This window comes from Anomaloglossus baeobatrachus, chromosome 10 (assembly GCF_048569485.1).
Source record: "Anomaloglossus baeobatrachus isolate aAnoBae1 chromosome 10, aAnoBae1.hap1, whole genome shotgun sequence".
Taxonomy (NCBI): Eukaryota; Metazoa; Chordata; class Amphibia; order Anura; family Aromobatidae; genus Anomaloglossus; species Anomaloglossus baeobatrachus.
This window is the reverse complement of record NC_134362.1, coordinates 58,333,728-58,356,763: the sequence shown is the minus strand read 5'-3', so window position 1 is coordinate 58,356,763 and position 23,036 is coordinate 58,333,728. Positions and strand designations below refer to the sequence as shown.

The following is a 23,036-nucleotide window of genomic DNA, read 5'->3' as shown; positions in this document are numbered from 1 at the left end:
TTTGCGCAAAAGTTGTGGCGACAAAAAAACATTATTTTGGCGTTTGGAATTTTTTTGCCGCTACGCCGTTTACTGATCAGATTTATTGATTTTATATTTTGATAGATCGGGCGTTTCTGAACGCGGCGATACCAAATGTGTGTATATTTTTTATTGTTTTAACCCTTTAATTTTCAACGGGGCGAAGGGTGGTGATTTGAACTTTTATGTTTTTTGTTTTTTTTTAATCTTTTAAAACTTTTTTTTTTACTTTTTTTTTTTATTTTACTAGTCCCCCTAGGGGGCTATTGCGATCAGCAATCCGATCGCTCTGCACTATCTGCTGATCACAGCTACACAGCTGTAAACAGCAGATACGTGCACTTTCTGCTTCCCTGGCCTCCGTGGAAAGCGAAAGTGAAAGTAGTTCATGTCTAGCACTGGAGTCATCACATAACCCTGTGCTACCATGACAACCATCGGAAGTCACGTGATCATGTCACGTGACTTCCGGTATCGGGAAAAGTAAAACTTTACCGCGATCGCGTTTATAATGGCGCTATCACATATTGACAGCGCCATTACAGGGGTTAAACGGCACGAGCAGATAACGATTCTGCTCGTGCCTAGCAGGCACACATCTCAGCTGAGATGTGCGCCGATCGCAGCATGCTGCTGCCAGGAGACTGCGGGCAGTAACGTTATGACCGCTAGGACGTAATTTTACGGCCCGAGGTCGTTAAGGGGTTAAAGGGGCTTCCCGTTTTCAGAACCCTAACTTTGTCCCCCAGCTGTAGTATTTTATAAAAATATAAGCTTTTCTCTAGTCATCCTCTACAGGTCCAGTGCTGAGTCTCAAGCTGCTGCCCCTGTTGTCGGTTATTGTCTGCAGCGCTGATATCATGTTGACAGCACTATAGCCAAACAGTTGTTTTGCCCAAGTAGATGGAGCTGATCAGAGCCACGGAGCTCCCTGATCGGACCCAGCGCTGATAATGTGGCGTCAGATCTGCAGACAATAACAAACACCAGGAGCAGTGGCATAGAGTTGGTGCTGGACTCGAGCAGGGTGAGTAAAGCCCTAGAGACAGGGCTTTTTTGTTTTTTTGAAAAAGGAAAACCCCCTTATTTAAGGGTTTTTACTGCTGAGTGTACTGTACATACACTACTCACAAACAAGTTAAATATATTTGACTTTTTGGTTACATTTATGGAAAACTTACAAGTTCACACTACATTGATATTTTATAATGTTTGTAGGGCATTTAAGTAGAAGCAAGCAATGGTGATTTCCTCATCACCAACAATTTATTGAAACAAAGCCAACACCAGTGGTGGGTATACCCCTCCACCCTCCAAAAAATTGTCAATGTTTTAATAACTTGCCATGTGGCCTTTAGCATCAATTACAACTGACAACGACATCTCCTGCTGGTCACAAGTCGAGTTATTTTCTGCGGAGCATGGCATCCCACTCTTCTTGGAGGGCAGCCCTCAAGTCATTGAGATTCTGGGGTACAGAGTTATGAGCCTCTACATGGCGACTCAGTTGATTTATGAGACTCAGGTCTGGAGAAAGTGCAGCCGTTCCATTTGAGGTCCCCCGGTCTCCAGCAGCCATTCTCTAATAATGTGACCTCGATGAACTGGGGCATTGTCGTCCATGAAGAAGAGATTAGGCCGGTGCTGTTTATGTAGAGAACAATGACTGGATTAATGATGTTCCAGTAGTAGGAGTTGTCACTGTACCATTCACACAGTGCAGGGCAGTTCTATACTGACAAGTATCTAGTACCTGCCCACACTGTAGCACCACAACCAAAGGCTTGTCTGGTGACAACAGTGGCTAATGCACAGCGCTCTCTGACAGCTCCAAAATTGTTGGCGGCCATAATTTCTGTTCAGCGTGGATAAACTTTTATCAGTGAACAGCACTGAGGCTCACTGATCCCTCATCCGGCATAGATGACCCCTGTGCCTGGTGGTATGGTTAGATACCATCGCGGGCTGTCTAGCACGCACACTACGCTAATGTAAATAGTTTTGAATGGTCTGACGTGACACTTGGGTGCCTCTCACCTTTCTTAAATGTGCCTGGAGTTGTGTGAAATTCATCATCCGCTTATGAAGGGCATTGTTCACAATGAGGTGGTTATCAGTCTGGGATGTGGCCAAAGGAGATCCACTTCTATACCTTTCTGTGACACTTCCAGTCTCTCTGTATTTCTGTTGCAACCTGCTGATGACACTCTGTGACGCTCTAATCTCAGTTGTCACTTTTATCTGAGAACATTGTGCTTAAAGCCTCTCTATGGCGCGGTACTGCTGATCAATTGTTAGGTGTCATCTTGATCTCATGATGTCAAAATGTGAACAGCGTGATGAAAAGGACTGTTTAATACAAATTCTAATTGAACCCTGAAATTTATTGGGGGATTCATGGATCAAACACCTGTTGTGAATTTTGCCATTAAGCTTCTTGTTAGAGAACAGCAAATTGTGAAAAAAGTTCTGAAACACTGAACAGTTGGACATGTGCATCCAAACCTTTAGAAAAAAGTCCCATTAGTAGGGTCATCCTGAAATTTCACCTGAAATCCATATATGCCTAACTTTTTGTGAGTCGTGTATGCTTCTTTTATTTTTTACAATGAGGTTAATTCTGATAAGGCATTATACACAGTAGATTGAATTGATATCTCCAGCAATGGTAGGTAATTCCTTATAAACATTTATCATGCAGAACTGGGACATGACCATAGACATCTCTTTAGGAGAGTATATATAGACTTAAGGCCCCATCACATACAACGAGATCGTTGCTGAGTCACAGTTTCTGTAATGCAGCAACGATCTCGCCAGCGATCTCGTTATGTGTGACACCTACCAGCGATCAGGCCCTTGCTGTGAGATCGCTAGTTGTTGCCGAATAGTCCGGACTATTTTCTTCAAAGGCGATGTCTTGCAGTGCAGGATGCATCGCTGTGTTTGATGTCTACCAACGACCTCCTAACACGGTTCCAACTTCCGAGATCGTTATACAGGTAGCTGATCGTTGGTAAGGTCTAACTGTGTGACATCTCACCAGCGACCTCCCGACGACTAACCAGCGATCCTTATCAGGTCGTATCGTTGTCGGGATCGCTGGTAAGTCGTTGTGTGTGACTGGGCCTATACCTTTAAAACTAGCCAGACATCTTGTAATGTGATATTCAATCACCAGTTAACTCTCTAATAATTCTTACCTGGTATTTCACCATCCCTAGTCATCCATTTGCAAATGACTTCATAAGCCAAGAAATATAATCCAAGAGTGGGCACATCACGTACAATCAATGCATTGGTCCCCCTATAGAGACCTCTAATGCCTTCTTCTTTGAATATGCACACAGCACAGTGAAAAGGCCCACGATACCGAGCCTGTACAATGTCCGGCTTCAATTGTTTGAATGACTCCGTTTGGTTTTGTAACCTCACTTTTATCAGGTCAACTGGAGCTGTAAAATATACCTGCAGACATAGAAGCGTATATGGCTTTATTTCAGATTCCAACAAATTCATCTTTATAACATTTTAGGAATTGTCAGAATGTCACACTGATATAACATATAAATGTCATAATAATTAAAGAATAAACATTAAAGGGAACTTGTCAAGTCCAATATGCACCCAGAACCACGAGCAGTTCTGGGCGCATATCACTAATCCCTGCCTAACTGCCCCTATATACACCAGCATACATAAAGAGATCTTTAGAAAAGTATTTCTAAACATCCTTTATGATATGCTAATGAGCGCAGGGACTAGTCGCAAGGGCTTTACTTCCTCCGAAGAGTCCGCCCTCTTAGCATGTTAGCACACCCACAGGGGTGTACTAATGTTGCGGGCGGGGAGGGGACGCTGCGCTCACCATGCTCGGGTCCGGCGCTGCTGCTACTGCTGCTCGGTGGCTCGAGCGGTGGGCCGGATCCGGGGACTCGAGCGGCGCTCCTCGCCCATGAGTGAAAGGGGAATAGTTTTTGGGGTTTGGGAAGTCGGTCTGTGACGCCACCCACAATTTGTGGTGAGGTTGGGGACACCACCGCTGTTCTGGACGGGGATCCCGGGTGCGATGACAGGGAGCAGCCAAGATGTTTCTCTCCCCTCCGTGGGTAGGGGGTTTTGGTGGTCCCGGGGCCCGGTGATGGTGACTGAAAAGGTGGATGGCGGGGTTTGGTGAGGTGCAGGGTCGCGGGGGCAGCACGGTGCCAGACGGCACGGTGGTACTCACTCAGCCAATAACGTAGACTGAGTCTCTGGTAAAACAAACGGCTGGATGGACGGGTCCCGCAGCCGGCCGCGGTGGTCACTCCCGGTAGATTGGCGGTGACTGTCTCTCCCTGCACCTGTGATGTGTTTTCGGCTCCGATGGCTTGCCACCGGTAACCCGCTCCCCAGCAGTGTATCTGCCAGAGGAGCCCCTTTTTGCCCGCAGGCTCTGGCCCTGGGAACTCTAGCTGTGGCGGTAACTGTATTTCCCTTCACGGTTGAGCGGTTGCCTTCAGTCGGGTCTTTGCTGCTGGGAAACCCCGGAGGTTCCCGTTACTGACGGATTTGACCGGTTTAATGGCGACTCCAAGCCTGGTCGGGGTCCGTAGGCCCTGCCGAATGGTGCTGGCTTCTCTTCGCTCCCCGGTTCGGTACCGGCGGGCCACCACCAGTCCCCGGTCCTTACGGTTATGCGTCAATCGGCCTCTCCTGCAGACGGTCACCACCATCTGCCAACCTTGCTCTGGGGTGCCCGGGCCACATACCCGGACACGGTCAGTCTCTTCTTGCTCCTCCACTACCACTTCCCTCAACTCTCACTTCTCTCTCCCTAACTGTTCTGACTCCCTTTCCCACCTCCAGGACTGTGAACTCCTCAGTGGGTGGGGCCAACCGCCTGGCTCCACCCCACCTGGTGTGGACATCAGCCCCTGGAGGGAGGCAACAAGGATTTGCGTGAGTGACTGGTGTGCCTAACCGGGGTGTGGGGTGTGTTGTTGCAGTACCTGTGACGTCCTGGCTTGTCCAGGGTGCCACACTAACATGCTATTCAATGCCAATTGTCCAGTGTCATCAGCTATTGTCACCGTTGTGACTGTTGTCACTGCATCAGATGCTGGGTTTAGGCTCAGTGCGCATGATCAGAAGTCAAGGCACTTCTGGTCATGCGCACTAGACCTCTATGAAGCCTGGACACGTACACCCAGCTTCATAGTGAGCATGACCGGAAGTGCAGTGACTTCTGATTATGCGCAGTGACCCTAAAGTCAGTATCTAAAGCGGTGACAACAGACACAGGTATGCGCGTCACCGCTGATGAGCATTGATTAGCATGTTGGCACGCCACTGTGGCCGTGCTAACATGCTAAGTTGGGGGAAATAATACCCTTGTGACTAGTCGCTGGCCTCATTATCATATCATAAAGGATCTTTAGAAATACTTTTTCTAAAGATCTCTATCTATGCTATTAGATACAGGGACAGTTAGGCAGGGATTAGCAATATGCACCCAGAACTGCTCGTGGCACTGGGTACAAAGGGGACCTAACAGGTTGACTTTAATATTTTTTTTATTTTGATAGGGGTATTTATAAGACTGCCCTTACAAAAAAAACTTAAAACATTTCTATTTTTTATCTCTATCCAATGAAGCAAGCACTTCCAGAATTTTTCAGACAACAACTATTCCCCACCCATCCCTCCTACAAATATAGGGCCAAGCATGGATATGTTCTCAATAAGCTAATGCCAGACCTTTTTCCATCAGCTTATCTACCCTGTGAACAAAAGGATTGGGCATGATGAAATTTAATATAAGAATATAAGTGAATTCATGGAAATTCGGTTCGGCTGCTTCAGCCGGACTTTAGATAAAGTTTGCTTTGGGACCCGGACTTGACCTGAACCCCAATGGAAGTCACTAATTTGGAAATGTGGGTGTCCACCCCCATGCAGCCAGCCATAAACAGATCACTTCCGGGAGAGGGTGGGCAGGTGGTCCCATTTTTGGGGGGGTGCACACTAAATCCGATCACACTGTTGCTACCCCCAGTGCGAGCCGATCAAACACTGCAAGGAGCTGAGCACGAAGTGTACCAAAAAAAGTGATGCTCAGTCGAGTCATCAGCATACATAAAGCACCGATCTCCAGACACAACCTCTGTTTTTTGTTGTTTTGGTTTTTTTAAAGTCTGTGTTCAGTATGATCACCAAACACCAAACCTCGAGTTCTCTCATCTCTAATACCTGATCCGTCTTTTCTTTTATATCTGTTATATCTGCCATCAGGGGAAAGTTATGACAAACAGTAAACATTAGAGGGTTGGAACATAAAAAAGCCAGATTAATGTTTCCAAATGCACACAGGAAAAAATACCTCAATTTTTGGAGACATGTCCTGTGGTCTGATGAAACTAAAATTGGACTGTTTGGCCATAATGAACATCGTTATAGTTAGAGGAAAAGGAGAGAAGCTTTGAAATCTAAGATTGCCATCCCAACTGTGAAACAAGGGGGTGGCAGCATCATGTTGTGGGGTTGTTTTGCTGCAGGAGGGACTGGTACACTTCACAAAATAGATGGCATCATAAGGAAATAAGAATATGTGGCAATACTGAAGCAACATCTCAAGACATCATTCAGGAACTTAAAGCTTGGGCGGAAATGGGTCTTCCAAATGGACAATGACTCGCAGCATACTGCCAAACTGTATACAAAATGGCTTAAGGATAACAAATTCAATGTTTTGCAGTGGCCATCACAAAGCCCTGAAAGCGGAAAAGGTCAGCGTGAGCAAGGCGACTTACAAACATAGCTCAGCTACACCAGTTCTGTCAGGAGGAATGGACCCAAATTCCAACCAAGTATTGTGAGAAGCTTGTGGAAGGCTATCCAAAACATAACACCCAAGTCATACAGTTTAAGGGCAATGGTAGCAAATACTAATGAAATGGAGGGAAACTTTTGACTTTGCAGAAAGTAATAAAAATGCCTTAAAACATTCTCTCTCTCATTATTTTGGCATTTGGCAAATATAAATAATTTTGGTTCCTAATTGACCTAAAACGGCAAAGGTTTATTGTGATTTCATGTCAGATAGTGAGAATAACCTGCAGATGTGTCTTTATAGATAGCGGAGGGAAAAACCTGCAGATGTGTCTTTATAGAGAGCGGAGGGAAAAACCTGCAGATGTGTCTTTATACAGAGCAGAGAAAAAAACCTGCAGATGTGTCTGTATAGAGAGCAGAGGGAAAAACCTGCAGATGTGACTGTATAGAGAGCGGAGGGAAAAATCTGCAGATGTGTCTTTATAGAGAGCGGAGGGAAAAACCTGCAGATGTGTCTTTATAGAGAGCGGAGGGAAAAACCTGCAGATGTGTCTGTATAGAGAGCGGAGGGAAAAACCTGCAGATGTGTCTTTATAGAGAGCGGAGGGGGAAAACCTGCAGATGTGTCTGTATAGAGAGCGGAGGGAAAAACCTGCAGATGTGTCTTTATAGAGAGCGGAGGGAAAAACCTGCAAATGTGTCTTTACAGAGAGTAGAGGGAAACTTCTGATTTCAACTGTATATCCAGTTTTTATAGTGCAGTATTTAACAGTCAGTGGATCTGACAGGTTTCCATTAAAGTAGACATGCAAAACTTACCTGTACCAGTCCTGCAAAGGAACCAGCTAAATAAACATGATAATACTTTGGTGGATTTTTCCAGTCTTTACACTTTGTGCCATTTATATAGAGTAATGCATTACTATATGATCCAAACATTAAAGAATTACTGACAGCCACACTGGCAACAGGAAAACTCATTCCTTTAAAGAATCCCAAAATCTATGGAAATCAAAACAAAAAAAAATCAGAAACCTAAAAAAATTGCAGCTTTTTTATAAAATACATTTTTTTGCTTTCGTATACAGTAGACATTCTTGGTTACAAATGCATTATCAAACACTGGGTCTACCAAAGAATCTTCTCGTTATCAGTTTAACACTTTGTTTTGTAAATCCTAAAGACAAACTCATTAGCTCACAATTAATAAATAATATACATAGAAATAATTAGAGATGGGCGAATAGTAACTATTCGAGTTCGGATTATTCTTAACGGTTCCCAAAGTCATGAATAACAAACCTAATGCAAGTTAAAGTAGAAAAAGAGCATTTTTCTTGCTGTGACAAATATTGGGATAGAACTCTGTATTCAGTAAGCATTATTCAAAGACAAATACAGGATTTTTCGGATTAGAAAATGCACTTTTCTAACAAAAATTTGGAAGAAAAATGAGGGGTGCGCCTTATAATCCGAATGTAGTTTACCGGGAGGTGGTGGATTATGGTCACAGGAGGCACGGTCAATGCAGCAGGCTACAGGCGCTGTGCTGGTACTTGTAAGGCAGGGGCCATCCTGAAAATGTTGGTGGTATGGGATTCAAATAATGGTGTCCGGAGTCGGCGCGTGCTTATATGGAGCTCTCAGCTTAAGATCTCATCTGCACACGCACCACCTCTGGCTTATTGATTATCCAGCAGCGAACTTATGGAAAATCGCGCCCGGAGGTGGGGCGTGCCCAGATGAGATCTCAGCTTGTCATTGAGCAGATAGCTCAATATGTGCATGCGCCAACTCCGGGTGCAACTTCTTTGAAGCCCGCACCGTTGACAGTTTCTGGATGTTCCCTGCCTCACAGCACCCTCAACGAGCATCTGGGACACCCGCCGCACCGATCGCAGCATCGCCCTACTCCCCCCCAGTAAGACGCCACTGGTTTATAAAACGAAACCTAATTTTTTTTTACCTTTTTTTCTCTAAATTTGAGGTGCGTCTTATAATCTGGTGCCTCTTATAAAACGGAAATTACGGTAGTTACTATTCACCGATCACTATTGCTAACCCAGTAAGTGTAAAGTTAAAAACTCACACATAGTGGAAAAAAATAGTTAATTTAACTAAAGACTCCTCCACATTTTCCCTTGTTCACCAATTTATTTAAAAAATGTTCCCTCAAAAGCCCTGACAAAATCCACGATCCTCAACTGCAACTCTGGAGACTGTGATTAGCAATAAAGTACAGCTATTCACAGATGCCGGGTGTGACGTCAACGCTCATCAGAGCTACAGACTCAACACTGTGAGTGATGAGCACTCAAGCACTATAGTACTCACTCAAGACTAGAAAGGACTAATTAGAGAAGCAGCTAAGAGGCCTGTGGTCACTCTGGAGGAGCTTCAGAGATCACAGCTAAGGCTGGAGAATCTGTCCACAGGACAACAATTAGTTGTATACTCCACAAATCTGGCCTTTATGGAAGGGAGTCAAAAAGAAAGCCAATTTTGAAAGCAAGCCATAAGAAGTCCCTTTTGCAAAGAGTCATGTACGGAACGAAGCTAGTATTTAAAAGAAGGGGATTTGGTGAGATGAGATCAAAGTATAACTTTTTGAGTTAAGTAGAAAACACTGTGTGCGGCAGGAAACTAATACTGCACATCACCCTTAAAATACCATCCCCACAATCACACATGGTGGTGGCAGCATCATGTTTTTCTTTAGCAAAGACAGGGAAGCTGGTCAGAGTTGATGGGAAGATGGATGGAACTAAATAAAGGGTAATCTTGGAAGAAAACCTGTTTGAGACTGCAAAAGTGCTTAGATTAACCTTATAGGAGGACAACAACGCTAAACAATCGCCAGAGGTAAAATGCATGGTTTAGATCAAAGCATATTCATTTATGTGAACGGACCAGTCACAGTCCAGACCTAAATCCAATTGAGAATCTGTGAATTAAAAATTGATGTTCATAGACGCCTCCATCCAATCTCACTGAGACAGAGCTATTTTGCAGAGAAGAATGGGCAAAAATGTCACCTCTAGATGTGTAAAGCTGGTAGAGACAAACCACAAAAGACTTGCAGCGGTAATTACAGCAAAACGTCGTCCTACAAAGTATTGACTCAGGGAAGGCTGAATACAAATGGACGTCACAATTTTTATCTAGATTTTCACAAACACTTGCTAATTTATGTTGGTATATCACATAAAATAATAAAATACATTAAAGTTTGTGTCACATGAAAAAAGTGAAATGGTTCATATTTACTTACTGTTTCTTTCTTGTAAGTCTTCAGTATACAGTCTAGAATTCCGCGGTACCTTGACTGTGTCTGCAGACGCACCTACAAGAAAGTAGCGGAGATCACATCATGTTAGTCACAGCAAACATAGGTAAAGAGTTCTGTGAAATTTCTCCTAAAGACCACCTTTTTCAACAGACTACCCCTTAAAGAGAAGCCACCATACAAAATGTCTTTTTGTTTAAATCAGCTTTTTGCATTAGCTGTATTTTTTTTTTTAATTGGCAATGTTGTTTGTTTTTCAAATCACAATCTTTTCTAAATTTAAAAAAAAATGGTAATTTTGCTATTTTCACGCTGGTCACTGGGTTGTTTTTAGACAAAAAAGACTGATGGCACTAGAAAAAAAATTGCAATGTAAACAGGTGCATAACTGAACATGACACAAAATGACAAAAAAAGATAGTTGCACTCTGTTATGCTAAAGTATGAAACCATGAATGTAAGAATATAGACATACATTACTGCTAAAGGAAATCTAGGAAATAATTGAGATATTTAGCATAGAAAAATGGCCATTTTTTATCTGTCCAGTAGCCACATCAAGGCAAACCTTGTATACTGGGTACCTACTCTGAACTGAATCCTCTCTCTGGGTTTAAAGAAACCTCTGGTGTATGGACAAGTAGAAACCTGCTTTACAGAATGAGATCACCTGTGGCTAGTGGGGGAGGAGTGCACATTCAGAAGGCATGACCCCATTAATCTAGACAAAAAAGACTGAGGGCACTCCCAAAATTGCAATGTAAACAGGTGCATAACTGAACATGACACACATGGTTTTCATACTTTAGCATTCAAAGTGCAACTGTCTTTTTTGTAATTTAGTGTCATGTTCAGTTATGCACCTGTTTACATTGCAATTTTGGGAGTGCCCTCAGTCTTTTTTGTCTAGATTAATGGGGTCATGCCTTCTGAATGTGCAGCCTTCCCCCACTAGCCACAGGTGATTGTATTCCTTTTAGCAGGTTCCTACTTGTCCATACACACGAGGTTACTTTAAACCCATAGAAAGGCTTCAGTTCAGAGTAAGTCCCCAGTACACAAGGTATACCCTGACATGGCTAATAGGCACATATGAAAATGGCCATTTTTGTATGCTAAATATCTCAATTTGTTCCTAGATTTCCTTTAGCAGTAATGCATGTCTATACTTTAACATTTATAGATTTCATACTTTAGCATTTCAGAGTGCAACTGTCTTTTTTTATGTCACTCGAGTCTTTTTAGACTTTTACTGCCTGTCCTTTCAGGAAGAGTTTTCAGCAGGCTCCTTGTCAGCAGAGGCAGGATTAAAATAATAGGTAACATCTCTATACACAGCTAATACAGAGGATCAACCAATCATGACAGGAGATGTCAAGCTCAGCCTGCTTCCACTTCCTTAACAATGACCTATGAACACTCTCAGTACATGATTCAATGAGAAAGTGTAGGGGTAGCGTCTGTTCATTGTGTGTGTGTGTGTGTGTGTGTGTGTGTGTGTGTGTGTGTGTGTGTGTGTGAATTTCCTGAAACAACAGGAAGTTAGAGTCTAAAACAAACCCAGTGGCCAATGTGGAAACAGCAAGGTTTCTATTTTTTATTTTTAATACAAATTGCGATACGAAAAATAATATTGTAAAAAATAAAAAGTCAATAAAAATTAAGTGGAACAAAAAATGTAAATAAATAATAGATAGTTTTTTTAATGATTTTTTTTATATACAAATTGTGATATGAAAAAGAATATTGTAAATATATATAAAGTAAATGTAACACAAAATTTAAATAAAAAATAGTTTTTTTGTTTTTTTTTTAAAGATATCTGGACGGATTTCTTGTGTCAGACTTTCAGTGCCACCATATATGATGACTAGTGGCCTCCACCCCAAAAAAAAACACTTTTAAATTGCATTTTGAATAGTAGTCTCAAAGATTTCATTGTAATAAAATTATGCGTTATTCACTAGTAAGACATGTGATTCACCTTAACTGTGTCTATAGGATGCCCAACAACAAGCCCTAGAGCTCCTGAAAAACAGAAAATTGATACAGGGGTCACAATTATGACAGTTCTCTTGTCTAGGGACATACATGTGTGTAACTATCACAAGATCAGGACAAAACATAAGTTAACAGCGTAGGTTCCCATGAAAAAATTAGCAAGCAGAGGTTTTGAAACTTTTCCCTATACAATAAACAAACTTTACTTGCTGAAGTCATAATATTTCCTAGGGTGGCCATGTCCCTAAAGGCTGTACATGGGTAGATTAATTGAAGTTCATAAGAATGTTTGTTCCTAATTATCATCTGGTATAAAATTGGTGCCAATCACTCAAAGAATAAGCAGAAGACTCGATCACTGGATGACTGGACAGTTTCCAGCATAGAAATCATAGCTATAGAACTTTACCATGCAAGCAATCATTCTTGCTCATACAGACAACGGAGACGCCCATCTGACTAAAATCCACCGAAGCGACCATTAGGTAAGTATTATAAATTGATTTTTACGTTCCACACAGCAGCCTGGGCTCTTATATACAGCATGTTAGAATGCTGTATATAAGAGCCCACGTGTGGTGGCGGCAGCTTACGGGCCGAAAAACTGGTGACAGGTTCCCTTTAATCTCCTATGAACACATGCCATGGGACAGCCAATCACATTCACTCCCCTCCTATATATCCTGGCTGGACAACTCAAAAAATGCCAGCTATAGCTAGTCTATACTGGTCTGAAAGGTGGTATAATTCAGATTTACTGGTGGTTGTAGTATTTTATTGCTGTGAGCAGTTGTGGTGTTAACCTGTCATGATTCATACCTGGCTCTGCACTGCTGAGCCTTTTGTTGGTGTGCTATCTTTGGGCTCAGGTCATGTGAAGGGTTAATCTCACTCTTTCTTGTTCCTGTGGTCGAGCCGCTTTATCCTGGCACTGCTCCTTTGGAACATCGCCAGTAACATTTCCTGCTTGCTGCGTGAGTGCCTGGCTTCATAAGTTTTCCTTGATCTGTCCTGTTCCCTGCTTCCTTGTCCTGACCTGTGTCATCCTTCAGGTTCGTCTGTTGCGTTCCCTGACCCCCGGTCTTGTCTGTCGTTCTCCCAATTCCTGTCAGTCCTCCTCCCGCTTCTGACTCCTTACTTCCTCTCCCTTGTACATTACGTAGATTTCCTGGCCTATGACCTGCATTGTCGTCCTAGACTTTGGCTCCATCGCTCCCTCCTGCTTTTTACATGATCTCTCAGCTTCCGACCCCTGGCTATCACCTGACCATGTTCTGCTTTTTTTCCTGTAATACTGATGAGACCTCTTGTAGCATACCCGGCTAGTTGACTTCTCTTGCGCCCTCTAGTGGTTATTCTGCTAACTGATCTCTTAAGCTATATCTCCTGCTAGCTTCAGTAGTTTCTTTGCCAACGTGACATAACCCTTGTTGTCCTTTTGTTGCTGCCTTACTTCTATAGCTTTTCTCCTTAATCTCTTACTGTTTGTTCCTGTGAGTTGCAGGGTGTCTGAGTTTTGTTTTTTCACTGTCTGTCTTTAACTTGGTTGCCATCACACTCCTGCCCCTTCCTTCCTGGGGGAAAACAGATTAGTTCTGGTCAGGAGAATAGCGAGACACAGGCATCTCCACCATTATGGGTAACCCTGAGGTTAGGGATAGCCTAGGGTCCCCTAGTGTGAAGAACAGTATAGGAGCCCTGGTCCCTATCCAGCAGTCACATCGTGACAAACCCTCGTTCTCTTTATTGATCAGTGTATACTTGCCACTGATCACCCAATGAGCCAGCAAAATCCTCATTCAGCAGGTGATCGGATAATTAATGGCAGCATAGAAATCATTGTTGTCAGCTGCACATCACCCTGTGTAAATGGGGGGGTGCTGCTTATTACAGGACGCTCTATGGATCCCAAAATATGCTTTTGTGGACAATCAGGACACCCCGATACACATTAAAAGGGCATAGTTTTTTAGAAAATTGCTAAATATTAATTTACAAATCATATTTATTTACATAACACTGAAACATCTCAGTAGAGACAAATACCTTCCACTTTAACAGAATTGCTCAACATTATATTTTCCTTTAAAATCAGGAACATTTCAATGCAAGATGTAATAATAGGTGCCATGTACAGTATAGGCACGTGGAACAAAAAGGCAATCCAGACAACAAGCGAAGCTGGACAGCAAACAAACAAGTCAGAACATACCAGAAGCCACAGAACCTTGTGCAGACGAACACAGGAGTGCACATGAACAGAAAAACAGCAAGTCTAAAGCAGAACTTAAGGCCCATTTACACACAACGATATCGCTAACGAGATATCGTCAGGGTCACGGTGTTGGTGACGCACATCCGGCCTCGTTAGCGATGTCGTTGTGTGTGACACCTTTTTGCGATCAGTAACAATCGCAAAAAGGTGTCAAATCGTTCGTCGTGTACACGTTGTTCATTTTTTAAAAAATCGTTCCTCGTTTGTAACACAGGTTGTTCATCGTTCCAGCGGCAGCACACATCGTTATGTGTGACACCACAGGAACAAGGAACAACATCGTACCTGCGGCCACCGGCAATGAGGAAGGAAAGAGGTGGGCGGGATGTTCCGGCCGCTCATCTCCGCCCCTCCACTTCTATTGGGCAGCCGCTTAATGACGCCGCTGTGACGCCGAACGAACCTCCCCCTTAAAGGAGAGATTGTTCGGCGGTCACAGCTACGTCGGTGAACAGGTAATTGCGTGTGATGCTGCCGTAGCAATATTGTTTGCTACGGCAGCGATCACCCCGTGACGCGCCACCGACGCGGGCGAGTGCTATCACTCGCGACATCGCTAGCGATGTCACAGCGTGTAAAGCCCGCTTTAGATATAGGTTGTAGAAAAAACAAGGTTTACAAGGGTAGTTGCAGCGTTATGTGAACAGTCTCCAAAGAGCAGCTCGAAATGCTACAGAAAAAGATGGGTAAATCAAGACTTCTGAGAAGCAGTAAACACTAGGTGTAGAATCCACAAAAAATTGCAACATAATACGTACAGTCTCTGAACAGTTCGTAATGTTTACATCAAACTAATGGTTAACCAGCAGGTCACATAAGCAGTAGATGCAAGTTGTAGAATCCACAGCAGAATGCAGCATATTAGGAACGGACTCTATATAACAGTGTGTAATGCTTCCAGCAAATGATGGGTTAACTAGCAGGTTTCAGAATCAGTTTGCAGCAAAGAGGCAACTGAATGAACTGGATGTTGGCAAGTCCAAGACAAATGGCAACTGAACACAACAGTACAATGACTACTAACAAGGTCTTATATAATGATGTCATTGAGGCATTCAGTGCAACATGTGAAGTCTGTCATGGAGAACAGCAAAGAGTATTAGCAATAAGGGAATGGAGCTGAGTCCAGTCCGGAAGTCGAGACAGGTACATAAAAATAAGACTAAATTCAGCAGAACCCAAAAGTACCTGGCATGTCAGATTTCCAATGTCTTATACTTTCAGTCTCCAGAAGATAAGAAATATGTGGCAGTGAGTATCAGATAAAGAACATAGGAGCCCTCAACCAAATGTTCCTTTTTAAGAAGGAAGTCATGGGAGATAAATGTCTAATATGCTTGGGGGGTCTTAAACTACCAGACCAGATCAATACTTATTTCCCATCTTTAAATGCACACACCTTGTGTAATGGTGACTTTGGGATAGTGGAGAACTGGGGTTACTAAGCTGTCCCTCAACCTAGGGGACCCTATGCTATTCCTAATGTCAGGGATATTCCTAATAGTGGAGATACCCGAGTCTCCTACCTGGTCCTGCTCCTGACCGGTCCTGATCTGATTCCCCATTCCCTTCGCCCTGGATCCCTTCCTGTATAGCAGTGTGTAGAAACCCACAGATAAAGAAAGACAAGGGAAAACCAAAACTCTGTCACACAGTATGCACACACAAAGGTAAAAACAATAAGTGATTCTGGAGGAAAAATAAGAGCAGGAAGGAAGTACAAAATAATAGGGCTAAGTAATAATCACACCTTAAGCACAACTTTCACCAGAGAGTCTGGGACACCACACCTCACAGACCAACATAGAATAAACTATAGCTGGCATAGGTAGAAGGATTCCACCAGCATAAACAGGAGGGGAGCATTTGTGATAGATCTCTCCATAACATGTCATTAAAGGAGCAAGCAGATTAGCTGAGATTAACTCTTGCTAGCCTGCCTATGAATCAGCACACAGCAGGTCAACGCCTGAGTCTGCCTGTGTTGATCCCAGACACCAGACAAACTGTCGGGCGGCAGGCAGAGTGCTGGAATCTGCAATCTGAACAGAGCCCGATGCCGCAATAACAGTCTGCGAAGTTTGTGCAAAACTCTGTGTGACACCCTGCCTAATTTACTGTCCTGCACATGCAGACTTTTATTACTAAATTAAAAGGCTTTCACATCCAGAAGAAGTTTGAATGGAGACGTTTCTGCGCATCTGAACATAATCTCCATTCACTCCTAGGGGAGCCTCAGAAGCAGATGAGTATCTTTATGTCCACTTTTCCATTAAATCTCTTCCTCAGACATTTATGCAGATAAATTAGGATAAGCATCCTGTGGATATGCCATAGAGGGCTTAGATTGAAATAGCCCTTTAAATTTTGAACCTTTGCTTGCTTCTCTATGATCCCTCTTTCAATATATAATTTTTCCCCATTTCCAGTATTTCACTGTTCCTTAGCACCACGCTCTGATGACTCTCATTTTCATACATAGTTTCCATATCTCCAAACATAGTTTCCATGAAACATTGCAGGGAATATCTTATCTGAGTACACGGAATTACATTAAAACAAGTACAAAGGTTTTCTTAGTAATGAGCACACTGTTGGTATTCATATTCTTCAAATGAAGCTTATAGCACATACACTATGCACAAACACAATGTGCTACTATGTATTTCTACATTACCTGAAATCCATCCCGCAATAAATTCAGCAGAAGGCATTGCAGACACACGTGGATTTTACCCTAAGAGACAGAAAAAAAGAACCAGCTCGGACTTTGAGTTGACAGCGATATTTGTAAAGTTTAACTAGTAAGTGGTCACTTAAAGGGGACCTGTCAGCATGACTAAGAGACTGGCCCCATTATTGCAGCCATGTATGTATAATTCTGAATTTGGGGGTGTTTCAGGGTAAACATACTTTAAGGATGCCATGCAAGTAATCCAAAAGGCACGTTACTGAAGACTTCTCCCAACCCGCTACTCTAGACTGATGGGTTTCTCCCTGTTTGTGATTTTAATATTCTTCGAAGAAGCAAAGATAGGATATTATCGTGCAACCATGGAAAAATCCAGACGAGATGATAAAATGGTGATTCTGAGAACAATTTCTCCTTCTTCAGGACAAAAATCACATGTGTTTTGTCTCTCCATGTTATCCACAATCTTCAGATAAGACCGTTTTTGCGCTAATTTTTCTTTTCCAGTTCATGGCCTTCCCTACTTCCGTGTATGTGAGTTTAGAGGGAGACCTGTCAGTCAAGGTAGATGGAGTGGGGGAGAAGCTGCCGGTAGCCAGCCTCTAAAGGTGGCTTTACACGCTATGAGATCGCTAAAGCGATCTCGTTGGGGTCACGGAATTTGTGACGCCCATCCGGCCGCGTTAGCGATGTCGTTGCATGTGACACCTATTAGCGATTTATAATCATCGCAAAAATGTTCAAAATCGCTAATCGGTGACATGCCCCCCTCTTCCCAAATATCGTTGCTGCTGCAGTAGCGCTGTTGTCCCTCGTTCCTGCAGCAGCACACATCGCTACGTGTGACGCCGCAGGAACAAGGAACCTCACCTTACCTGCATCCCACCCACAATGAGGAAGGAAGGAAGTGGGCGGGATGTTCGTCCCACTCATCTCCGCCCCTCCGCTTTGATTGGGCGGCCGCTTAGTGACGTCGCTGTGACACTAAACGAACCACCCCCTTAGAAAGGAGGTGGTTCGCCGGTCATAGCGACGTCGCAGAGCAGGTATGTGCGTGTGACGCTGCAGTAGCGATAATGTTTGCTACGGCAGCGATCACCACATATCGGCCGTACGATGGGGGCGGGTGCTATCACGCTCGACTTCGCTAGCATTGGCTAGCGATGTTGCAGCGTGTAAAGCCCGCTTTAGGCTACGTTCCCACTAGAGATGAGCAAACCAGAAGTTCAGGGTTTGTACCAAACACAAACTTTATAGAAAAAAAAACAGAGTTCGGATTTGGAGTTTGGGTGCTTCACGTATGCAAACCGCTTGTTTCAAAGTTGGTTGAAACACATTCAGCTGAGCAAACAGAAAGTTGCTCAAAGCTAAGAAACAAGTTTATTACAGATTAAAGTGGTATAAAATAATCAGAATTATAACCTTACCATTTCATAAGAAAACCTACAAGTGCATCTCAATAAATTAGAATATCATCAGAAAGGTAATTTATTTCAGTAATTCAATACAAAAAGGGAAATGCCTATATTTTATGGAGTCATTACAGTCAGAGGGATCTACTTCAAGTGTTTATTTCTGTTCATGTTGATGATTATGGCTTACAGCCAATGAAAACCCAAAAGTCATTATCTTAGAAAATTAGAATTACCACAACACCTGCAAAAGCTTCTTAAGTGTTTAAAATGGTCCCTTGGCCTGTCACACGTTTGTGCCTCCGGTACATGTTTGGCAGTTTTTTCACGTACACATGTGGACATATGATTTCATAATGGTTTGGACACACATAAGTATTTTGGAACGGAACGTGTGTCCGTTCCATACTTACGTGTGTCTGTGTGTTCCTCACGCCGACATGTCCATGTTTTCTCCGGCAGCACGGGTGTCAAACAGCCCGCACCCGTACCACACGGATATAGTGTGGATGCGGTCCCGTGTGACACGCACCGGAGAAGCACATGTCATTATTTTAAAATAAAAAAACCCACATACTCACCTTCACCAGCCCTGCAGAATCTTCCGCTCCAAACAGTTGCTGCTGGCCGGTGCTCATTATGAGCGTGTAAAGGAGGTGGGCGTGATGTAACGGGCTCTAATCTCCGCCCCACCGCTCGGCCGGAAGCACCGTCAGCAGGGAGTGGGCGGGGCTGGAGCCGAAGATCATAACCCTGGACAGCAGCGAGGACCACGTGAGTATGTAAATTACCAGTTCTCCGTGTGTTATCACGGATAGCACACGGAGAACACACGTGGACCGCACGTACCGGAGACACGTACTTACCACACGCAACACGCAGGGTAAATACGTGTCTCGCGGCACGTGCGTGATTTCCACGTGAGTGTGGCAGAGGCCTTAGTTTGGTTCAGTAGGCTACACAGTCATGGGGAAGACTGTTGACTTGACAGATGTTCAGAAGGCAGTCATTGACACACTCCACAAGGAGGGTAAGCCACAAAAGGTCATTCACAGAGTGCTGTACCCAAGCATATTAATGGAAAGTAGAGTGGAAGGAAAACGTATGGTAGAAAAAGGTGCACAAGCAACCGGGATAGTTGCAGGATTGATTGGATTGTTAAGAAAAGGCCATTCAAAAATTTAGGGGCAATTCCCAAGGAGTGGACTGCTGCTGGATGGAGTTATTGCTTCCACCACACACAGACGTATCCAGGATATGGGCTACAAGTGTCACATTCCTTGTGTCAAGCCACTCATGACCAATAGACCATGCAAGAAGCGTCTTACCTGGGCCAAGGAGAAAAAGACCTGGACTGTTGCTCAGAGGTCCAAGGTGTTGTATTCACATGAAGGTAAATTTTGCATTTCATTTGGAAATCGTGGTTCCAGAGTCTGGAGGGAGAGTGGAGAGGCCACAATCCAAGCTGCTGAGGTCTAGTGTGAAGTCTCCACAATCAGTGATGGTTTGGGGAGCCATGTCATCTGCTGGTGTAGGTCCACTGTGTTTTATCAACACCAAAGTCAGCGCAGCCGTCTACCAGGAAATTTTAGAGCACTTCATGCTTCCCTCTGCTGACAAGCTTTTTAGAGATGGAAATTACATTTTCCAGCAGAACAAGGCACCTGTCCACACTGCCAAAAGTACCAATACTGGTTTACTAACCACAGTATCACTGTGCTTGATTGGCCAGCAAACTCGCCTGGAACTAAAAGGCCTAGGTCGACCCCTAACATAACACCCCATAGCGTTATCCCTCTGCTACAACACTTGACAGCTGGCACAATGCAGTCATACAAGTAATATTCTCCTGACATTCACCAAACCCAAACTTATCCATCCGACTTCTAGATAGAGAAGCATACAAGTGCATCTCAATAAATTAGAATATCATCAAAAAGCTAATTTATTTCAGTAATTCAATACAAAAAGGGAAACACATATATTATATAGAGTCATCATTACACACAGAGTGATCTATTCCTATATATTATATAGAGTCATTACACACAGAGGGATCTATTCCTATATATTATATAGAGTCATTACACACAGAGGGATCTATTCCTATATATTATATAGAGTCATTACACACAGAGGCATCTATTCCTATATATTATAGAGTCATTACACGCAGAGGGATCTATTCCTATATATTATATAGAGTCATTACACGCAGAGGGATCTATTCCTATATATTATATAGAGCCATTACACACAGAGGGATCTATTCCTATATATTATATAGAGTCATTACACACAGAGGGATCTATTCCTACATATTATATAGAGTCATTACACACAGAGGGATCTATTCCTATATATTATATAGAGTCATTACACACAGAGGGATCTATTCCTATATATTATATAGAGTCATTACACACAGAGGGATCTATTCCTATATATTATATAGAGTCATTACACACAGAGGGATCTATTCCTATATATTATAGAGTCATTACACGCAGAGGGATCTATTCCTATATATTATATAGAGTCATTACACGCAGAGGGATCTATTCCTATATATTATATAGAGCCATTACACACAGAGGGATCTATTCCTATATATTATATAGAGTCATTACACACAGAGGGATCTATTCCTACATATTATATAGAGTCATTACACACAGAGGGATCTATTCCTATATATTATATAGAGTCATTACACACAGAGGGATCTATTCCTATATATTATATAGAGTCATTACACACAGAGGGATCTATTCCTATATATTATATAGAGTCATTACACACAGAGGGATCTATTCCTATATATTATAGAGTCATTACACGCAGAGGGATCTATTCCTATATATTATATAGAGTCATTACACGCAGAGGGATCTATTCCTATATATTATATAGAGCCATTACACACAGAGGGATCTATTCCTATATATTATATAGTCATTACACACAGAGGGATCTATTCCTACATATTATATAGAGTCATTACACACAGAGGGATCTATTCCTATATGTTATATAGAGTCATTACACACAGAGGGATATATTCCTATATATTATATAGAGTCATTACACACAGAGGGATCTATTCCTATATATTATATAGAGTCATTACACACAGAGGGATCTATTCCTATATATTATATAGAGTCATTACACACAGAGGGATCTATTCCTATATATTATAGAGTCATTACACGCAGAGGGATCTATTCCTATATATTATATAGAGTCATTACACGCAGAGGGATCTATTCCTATATATTATATAGAGCCATTACACACAGAGGGATCTATTCCTATATATTATATAGAGTCATTACACACAGAGGGATCTATTCCTATATATTATATAGATTCATTACACACAGAGGGATCTATTCCTATATATTATATAGAGTCATTACACACAGAGGGATCTATTCCTATATATTATATAGAGTCATTACACACAGAGGGATCTATTCCTATATATTATAGAGTCATTACACGCAGAGGGATCTATTCCTATATATTATATAGAGTCATTACACGCAGAGGGATCTATTCCTATATATTATATAGAGCCATTACACACAGAGGGATCTATTCCTATATATTATATAGTCAAGTGCAAGTGTATAATATGTTGTGAGGGTCGGGGAGGGCTGGTAGGGCCAGGAAGTGGATCCACTGGGCCGAGCACCTCACCTGGAGGGCAGGGTACACGGTAGCTGGAGCACTAGCGTGGCAGGAACGGGAAGAACCAGGTCACCAGGGTCATGGAGTCCCATAGGACAGTACAGGAACAGGTGCAGGTATCAGCAAGCAAAGACAGGACCAGGTCACTAGGGTCACAGCGTACTTATATACATACATACAGAAAACAGGAACAAAAGGACCTGAGCATCTAGCTCACAAGACAAAGCAAAGAAACACAAGCGATGATGAGGCCCCGCCCACATGGAAAGGCCAGTCTTATATACCCAGCACAGCCTCAGGTCATTTCCTGTTGCAGCAGTGCAGGGCCTATAAGACCAGGTGAGTGGGCGCAGCCCGGTCCTATACAGAGGCATCAGTCAGAGTCAGACTCCTGAGACCTTGAACAGGACTCAGGGGAGCAAGAGCGGGAGCGGCAGGTGTGACCGGTTGACGCATGGACTGGACCAGTGAGCAAGGAGCGGTGGTGCGATGGCGAGACTGGATCAGTGAGCATGGAGCGGTGCAATGCAGGTGCGACCGGATCAGTGGGTATAGATCGGTGCCAGGATGGTGAAACCGGCTCAGTAGGTAAGGAGCGCTGCTGGGACACCGGGAGCGTGACATATGTAGGGTAGTTGTGAAATTATATAGCTGCAGGATATCTAGCTCTCTGTCTGTTTTAATATATTTCTATCTAGCTAAATCATTATATTTTGTTTGTATGTGTCTTGGAATAATAATTATTATGGTGTGTGTAAGTATGTGTGTGTGTGTGTGTGTGTGTGTGTGTGTGTGTGTATGTGTGTCTGTGTGTTTGTGCCGGCCTTAAGCAGGGGAGGA

General features: G+C 43.0%; 1 protein-coding gene across 5 annotated transcripts in view; it reads right to left on the bottom strand.

The window, feature by feature from the left end:
* Positions 1-23,036, bottom strand: part of SLC25A45 (solute carrier family 25 member 45) — a 116,104-nt gene that overhangs the window by 7,517 nt on the left and 85,551 nt on the right. For 2 of the 5 annotated variants that reach the window (XM_075326305.1, XM_075326307.1), the window contains exons 2-6: positions 17,074-17,133; positions 12,105-12,148; positions 10,106-10,177; positions 7,654-7,836; positions 3,225-3,489 (exon numbers count right to left, since the gene is read on the bottom strand). In XM_075326305.1, the coding sequence (XP_075182420.1) occupies positions 3,225-3,489; positions 7,654-7,836; positions 10,106-10,177; positions 12,105-12,148; positions 17,074-17,110 (601 nt within the window). In that variant the 5' untranslated portion in view covers positions 17,111-17,133. Of the gene's footprint in view, positions 1-3,224; positions 3,490-7,653; positions 7,837-10,105; positions 10,178-12,104; positions 12,149-17,073; positions 17,134-19,828; positions 20,032-23,036 lie in introns of those variants that run through there. The other 3 variants (XM_075326306.1, XM_075326309.1, XM_075326308.1) reach the window with 3 other exon arrangements.